Source organism: Lipotes vexillifer, unplaced genomic scaffold, assembly GCF_000442215.2.
Source record: "Lipotes vexillifer unplaced genomic scaffold, Lipotes_vexillifer_v1.1 scaffold23, whole genome shotgun sequence".
Lineage (NCBI taxonomy): Eukaryota > Metazoa > Chordata > Mammalia > Artiodactyla > Lipotidae > Lipotes > Lipotes vexillifer.
Window position 1 is genome coordinate 375045 of NW_006796283.1, and position 7519 is coordinate 382563.

Below are 7519 nucleotides of genomic sequence, written 5' to 3' on the forward strand. Positions count from 1 at the left end.
CCGGAGCCTGTGCTCCGCGGCGGGAGAGGCCGCAGCAGTGAGAGGCCCGCGCGTATCGCAAAACAAACAAACAAGCAAGCAAACAAAAGAAGTGAAGGCCACTCACGCCCCCTAGGAGAGCCAAAGGAGAAAAGATGGGCGAGGATGCAGGGAAATTGGAAACTCGTACACGGCTGGTGGGCTTGTCCCATGCAGCAGCCACTGCAGAGAATGGTCGGGCAGCCGTTAAACAGAGTTTTAGCCCATGACCCCGGCAGTTTTACTCCTGGGTAGATACTGAAAAGAGTTGAAAACAGGTACTCAAGCAAAAACCTGTGCACGTATGTTCATGACAGTGTTATTCGTAAGAGCCCAAAGGTAGATACACGAAATGTGGGCTATCACTCAGCCACGTAAAGGAATGAGGCACCCACACCTGCCACGACGTGGGTGGACCTGGAAAACATTCTGACCCAGGCCAGACACAAAAGACCACGTAGTGTATGTACACAAAACGTCCAGGAGGCAAAGCCCTGGAGACAGAGCAGATTGGTGGTGGCCAGGGGCTGGGGGAAGCCGGGAGTGCGGTGATGAAAATGTCCCAGAAATGGATAGTGGCAATGGTTGTACAAGTCTGTGGATGTCCTAAAACCCACTGAATTGTGTACTTGAAAAGCGTGCATTTTACGGTACGTGACATATCCTAGTACAGCTGTTCTGTATGTGTCTATAATGTACACACGTGACGGTCGTGGTTGCAGTGGGAGACCAGTGGTCAGGGGACATCTCGCCCTCTGTCTTTCTCTGAGGACGCTCTTGTCCCTCTGAAGCCTCTCCGTCGGCGGCTTTTATTTCCTCAGAAGTAGGCGGTGTAGTAGCCCCTGGAACCCAAAGGGTGTCAGACGTGCCCCTCCCCCGAGGATCACAGTCTAGCTGCGGTGGGAGAACCTGGTGCAGCAGAATGGGGTGCATGAGGCAGACGGCCGGCCAGGGCGGGGCTGCAGCTGTCCCGAAGCCTCCGCGAGGAGGGCCCACCCTGCAGGGCCAGCCTCGGGGGGAAGCAGGGAGAAGGAGCCCAGCAGCCCCGGTCCCACTGTCTGTGACGTAGCTTGGGCCCCTCTAGGCTCCGCTGCTGTCTTATCTGCAACAGGGCTCAGCCCCACTTTTCTGTACAGAGCTGGGTGGTAAGTATTTTAGGCTTTACAGGCAACCACTGCACTCCACTGCTGTAGTGCCAGAGCCACCGTGGACAGGATGTAAGTGGAGGGGTGTGGCTGTGATCCCATAAAGCTTGATTTACACAGACAGAGAGCAGGCCGGACTTGGCCCACGTGCCGTAGGTCTGCTGACCCTGATCCTTGGGAAGAATGCCTCTTCCTTGTGTGTCGCTATAAATGTGTTTGCTCTCTGCACGTGGTCTGTCCCTGCCAGGGGTTCCCACTTATGTTACTAGACCGTGTTCTAGAGAAGCAGGTCTCCTCAAAGCCTCTGCTTCCTGTTGGGAGCCTCAGCCGGAGACAGAGAAGGGGAAATGGCCTTCGCCCACATCCTGCTGGTGGTGGCTTCCCCTTTGACCTGATGAGTCCAGGCTGAGTCCTGGGAGAGACGCACAGATGCCCTCAGGACACTTTGCCGGGTGGTTGCGGGGAAACCAGCTCCATTTAGGATAAAGGCACATGGGCCTTGTCTGTCTTGCAGGCATACGCTGAGGTTCTGGAACGCGGCCTTTTTCGACGCTGTCCACTGTGAGAGGAGAAAGCGGTCTCCCACCACCAGGTAGGAGCCAAGTCCAGGCCCGCTTTGCCTCAGGGAAGAGGACCAGGGCGAGGCTTTATTGTCCTGTTTCTGAAGAGGAAAGCAGGAGGACAGAACGGCTGAGTCGATGCGTCTGTGTTTCTTCCTCAACCCCTTGCGGCCCCGGTGCCCTGCAAGCTGCCTGAAGGGTCCCGGCCACACCGCTTCATGGGTGGGGGGCCCAGCTTGCATGAGCGCTTCCTGCCCCGGGGCTCCGGCATGACTCGGCCTGACCCTCCTAAGAAATGCAGACTCCCACTGAGTGAAGCCCACGGGGCCCCCCTCGGACCCACTCTGCCTGTCTCTGTGAGACTCCAGACTCCCGAGCTGAGACCACTGCCGCGGGACCCTGGGCGCTGGGCTCACGTCTGGGAAGGGCAGTCGCTACTGTCAACTTACTCCTCTGGGCTGCAGCTTCCCCGAGGGCAGTCTTGCCACTTCGGAAGACTCCCTTTGTAAACCGGTTCTCTAAGCACTGGGCGGCGGCGAGGGCTGGGCACGGGTGCTCAGCTCTCTCTGGCCACGGCGGCGAGCTAAGGCTGGTGCCTGCCGTGTGCAGCGGCGGTGCGGGGAAGAGGCAGCGGCCTCCCAGGCCCGGGTCACCTTGTTGGCCCCCTCCAGTCATGGGACTTTGAAGTCTGAGTCTCTCCTCATTGATGAAATGAATCCCCACCTTCTTTGACCCTGGGGAGACCCCTTAACCTTTCTCCCGGCAGGAGAGAGGGCAGGTGCCTGCTATTTAAGGCTTTATTCCACGAGCACTTGGGGGATCTTAAGTGAAATCTTTTTTGCGGGGGTAGTAAACCCTATCAGGATGACCTGCCTTGTACCCCACGGCGGCCTGCTGTGGCTGTGTGTCCCGGGAGGGCAGGGGAGCACGTGGAGAGGAAGTGATGCTGGACCATTCCTAAGGGTTCTAGAGAGAGAGTTCTCCGCCCCTCTGGGAGTCGCAGAGGCAGGAAGTGTCTGTAGGCGAGGGGGATCCTCGTGTTGCTTTGCTCTCAGACTCCTGGGCCACCGCCGCCCGGAACCCCGTCTCCATATCCGTCTCCGCTGTGGTAACCCTCCTTCCGCGCTTGCTCTCTTTTCCACCCACATATATCTTGCATGACTCTGACGTGTTCCTCTGTTTACCTGTTTCTGCTGCCGCTCCAGAGGGGATGCTGGAGAGGAGGAGGATAAGAGGTGTGTGTCCACGTGACCGTCCATGGACAGTGCGGGGGCCCTTCCGGGGCCGCTGGGTCGGAGGGGAGGGGGGTGTGACCAGACGTGGGCGTGACCCGCGGCCGGTGGGCCCAGCGCTGGGACAGGCTGGCGACAGGCAGTGGGGAGCTCGCCGAGCATAGAGACACCGAAATGGTCAGGAGACAGACACAGCCCCCGAGACCCCCACGAGGCCCAGTGCGCATCCCGAGAGGAGAGGGCAGTGAGGTCCAGGAGGCCAGCTCCGACCTGGAGCGAATCCAGCCTCCGTGGGCCACTCTGGCCCTCCCAGCGGACCCCGAAACCACACCCTTGGGTTCCTTTGTTGTCCACTCGGTCATTGATCCGGGCTCAGGAGCCGCAGGTCGGGCCAGAGGACTTGTCCCTGCAGTCATGCCTAGGGGCCTGCGGGCTCTGGCAGACCCTCGCCCACTCTGACAGGTCTGGGGGGTCCCGGAGAAAGGACAGCGCCCCCTCCCCCCAGCCACTGTGTGGTGTGAGGCCTGTGTGTGTGAGGGGGTCCCCTGAAGACAAAGGTCTAGAACAGGCTATTTCCTGCGAGCCCACGGTGGGGTCTGACTGCAATTGTTTGAACTTGATATGTGTTCGATATCTTGGTTAAGATATTTTTAGAGTGAAAGGCCTGCTATTCAAAATATAGTTTCTGATTCAGTGCTTTTTTTTAATTTGGTGGAAATTTCCCAAAGCATGCTTCCTTTAATCAGTGATGTATTTTTAGTGCTTACTGTTTTAATGAGAAATCTTGTTTTTTTTTTAATGCAGCCTTATTATGGCTTTAAAAGGAGCATTTAGGCGTGGCAGCTACCTCCGCTCCTAAAAAGCCCCCAAGTTCCCACAGACTCTCTGGGGGGCGGGGGTGTGTGTGTAATTAACCAGCCTTCCTGGAGCAAGGCTTCCCAGCTCCACAGCCGAGACCCGACAGGGCTGGAGCATCGTGACCTCTGAGCCCCACGAGGGGAAGTGAGCCTCTGGGCCTCACAGGCCTCCTCACCCAGAGCAGATGTGGTCTGGCCATGCACATCCCAGATCTGACCCCCAGGACACCCCGAGACTGGGGGCCGGGGGTTGGCTCTGGGTCCTTGGGCAACCTTGTGCCTCCAGCATGATTCCTCTTTGGCAGACTCTGCCGACAGCACCATCAGCACCCTCTCTGCTCTCAGAGGCAGAAATGTCCCCATTTTGGGAGGCTTCCTGTTCTGTAAGCTGCTGGACACATCCGAATTCCCACTGTGGCAATTTAGACACACAATCTGCCCTCCTGTGGTATTAGACCTTGACCAGTATTGGGTGTTGAACTCAATTTTAAGGAATTGATTTGTTGGTAGGCATCCCCTGATCCCAAATGACCTTCTACCTATTTCTTCAGAGATCAGATAAAATGTCCCAACTCTAGTCCTCGCCACAGCAAAAAGACTCACCTCCTCATCTGGGTCAGGGCTGCTGTGCTGCATGCCTGCAAGGGAGCCACTTGCATGTGGTCTGGGGTTATGCAGTGCACAACCTGCGCAACTGTACCCAGCGAGCCTGGTGGTGGTGTGGGAGTTTATGTGCCTGGACGATTCTAAGGGTGACCACTCAGGGAAAAAGGATGGGAAAGAACATGGCATGGGATTAGCATAGTGCCTGGAAGCACATTCCAGGTATCTTCGTGGGTGTCCTGTCAGCATGAGGAGACTGGGAGACTGACAGTGCCGGCCTCTGTCGCGCCCTGGTGTCCCGTGGCTCCCGCTCAGCTGCAGCGGCACCAGTAGCCTCCCTGGGCTGGAAGCGGGGAGAGGAGTTAAGAGTCGATGTCCTTGGTTCTGTTCCTCTTCTTTCAGCTTCTGCATCGCCCTGACCCCTCACCCCCTCATACTGCCTCTTCTCTCCCTTTTCTTTTGTCTTTCTCCTCTCAGCCCTGTTTTAGTCAGACTCCTTGTCCAGAGTGTAATTTTCAGGGGGAAATAGGCATCTGCTCACTTCTCAGGTGGCCACGCGGCTCCTGTGCCCCGGGGAATGGAGGCGGAGTGGTGCAGTGGCTGACGGTCCTGGGCCACTGGGGACAAGGGTGCTCGGCCGTAAGGGGCGGGGCTGACGCCCTGCAGGATCGGGCGGCGGCGTTCGCTCTCACTCAGGGACACCGAGCTCAAAAAGAGCTCAGCAGAGCGCCTTCCCTGCCCGACCCCTGAGCCCCATGCTGCTCCACGGAGAGCACGTGGAGCCACACGGGCCGTGGTCCCTCCTCGTTGGGGGTCCCGGCTTTGCTTAGAGGCTCTGTGCCGTCTTCTCCGTGCTCACGGGCCCGTCCCCGCACCCTGCGAGGCAGCCTGGGAGCACAGTGAACGGCAGAGGCGGGCCGGCCTGGCGGGCAGCGTGTGGCCAGAGGCCGCAGACGCTCGCTGGGCTCCTGGGCTCCCTGCCCCGCCAGCTTCTCGGCACGCCTCCCCACCAGTGACACGGGCCTCGGCCTCCGTTGTCCTTGAACCTTAGAGAAGGATGTGGGGGCAGCGTTCTCGTCCCCCGGAGAATGTTGCGGGCAGCCGCTAAGCGCACACTGCCTCTGGGTCCTGAGCCTTGTCTCCGCCAGGAGAAGGTGATGAGTGTGGGTCTCGGGCCCCCAGGCAGAGGGGCAGCCTTCGGGCAGGCTTCCTAGAAGCAGCGCCCACAGCTCTCCGGCAGAGGTGTCCCCTCTCTGTCAGGGAGGCCAGCACCTGTGGGTCAGAGCACGGGAGGGCCAAGCGGCGGGGATGTGGGCTCTGAAGCCCCTCCACTGCCCCTCCTGTGCTTGCAGAGAGAGGTGGTGCCACATGACCCAGGAGGAGCGGGACGACAGCCTGCGGTTCAACGAGAACATCACCTTCGGGCAGCTGGGGTGAGCGCCAGGGCCAGCCAGCCACCCCCCACCCCCGTGACCCGGACGGGGCCCACGCCCACCCCCACCCCGGGTCACCCAGGAGATGAGCAAGCAGGGTGGTGTGAGGAGGGACCGCCGGGTGAGACGCTCCCACCCGGGGGCTCTGCTGGGGGAGCACCGCCCTTATGATGTCACACATCCCTGACTCAGTGTCACGACCAACGACCACTTTTAAGACCACGTTCTTAAACGGCTCAGAAGCACACGATTCACTCCATTTGGCCTTGACTCCGGTTCCTAATTAGTCCGCCCCTAACATGGTTTCATGGTGAGCAGGGCTGGCCGATGAGGCGATTTGGTTTTACATCTTTCTATCGATTCCCCGGCCCGGTGGGCTGCATGTTGGGCCCCGGCTCCCTTCCCCTCGGGAGGCGGGAGGGGTGCCAGCTCACGGCCGTGTCCCCCCCAGCACATTCACGCACAACATGCTGGCGTTCGGGCTGAACAAGAAGCTGTGCAATGACTTTCTGAAGAAGCAGGCGGTGATCGGCAACCTGGACGAGGGTGAGTGGCGGCAGGGCCGGGGTTTCAGGGGCAAGCGCGCTGCGTGCTGGAATCCCCACCCGGCTCAGAGGATTGTCCCTGCTGTAATTACAAATGGGACATTAAACGTTCCTGTCCGCCTGCGTGCGTGGGACACTTTTCCTTCCACTTGGAGACCCAGTTCTGCTAGGTAGGGCTTGCCCACGTCGGGCAGGATGGTGCGGGGCCCACCAGGTCAGTGCTTACAGACAGGGCCCAGGGAAAGATATAACTTGGTGCTCAGACTCTGACCTTGAAAATGGGCAGACTCTGGCCCTGAGTTGCCCCTCCTTCTAAATGGCCACCACATGGCGTGTCTTCGTTCCTTGAATGACACTGCTGCCGGAGGTCTCGGGGGAGCGGCGGGGGTCTTGAGGTCTTTCCGGCATCTCTGGCTTCTGTAACGGGAGGGGACACGTTGCTGATGTCAGCTTCCCTGATCGACAGCTGGCCTTTAGGCGTCATCCCACGTGCTACAAGCCGCTTCCTCCTTGTCCCCTGAAAGCTCTTCCACTTAGACATAGATTTGTGCAGATCGATATTGCTTAAAAATAAAACTCCATCCTGGACCAAGTTAGAGGGCCAAGGACAGGTGGCCTTAGGAGGTGCCCCTGGAAAATCTCAAAGTGCTGTCACCCGCCCCACCACTCATCACAAGCCGAGAACACTGTGCCCTCCACCACATGACCCCTGCGTGGCCTCCAGGACCCAAGCCTGGCTCCCGTGATAGGGTTCATCTGCCCACACCAGGCTTCCTGGGGGCCTGCGGGGCTGCCCTCTGGAGCGTCATTGCCATGGGAAGATGCATCCCGGTTCCAAGGAGCCCACTGCCAGGCCGAGGGCACACCTTCAGAAGCCCACACTCACCATGCCCGGGAGGGCCTGCTTTGTTATCACCCCGAATGAGAAGGACCTGCCTGTCCGTGTCGCCATCTCTCTCACGAGGAATAACGTTGTTTTCTCTTCCAGAGCAGTACAAGCTGCTGAGTGACCACATCGAGCAGATGGCCACCGAGTAGGCCTCGGGAGGTGGCCCGAGGCTCCCCCAGGAGGACTGTGGGTGCGCGCCTCCCTCCCGGGCTCACGGCTGGCTGTCACCCCCCCCCC

General features: G+C 59.3%; 1 protein-coding gene across 1 annotated transcript in view; it reads left to right on the forward strand.

The window, feature by feature from the left end:
• The window catches only part of KIAA0513 (KIAA0513 ortholog), a 16706-nt gene extending 9275 nt beyond the window's left edge, over positions 1-7431 (forward strand). The window contains exons 8-12 of the mRNA XM_007468413.1: positions 1678-1755; positions 2929-2958; positions 5768-5848; positions 6300-6394; positions 7382-7431. Of these exons, the coding sequence (XP_007468475.1) occupies positions 1678-1755; positions 2929-2958; positions 5768-5848; positions 6300-6394; positions 7382-7431 (334 nt within the window). The remainder of the gene's footprint in view (positions 1-1677; positions 1756-2928; positions 2959-5767; positions 5849-6299; positions 6395-7381) is intronic.
• The last annotated feature ends 88 nt before the right edge of the window (positions 7432-7519 follow it).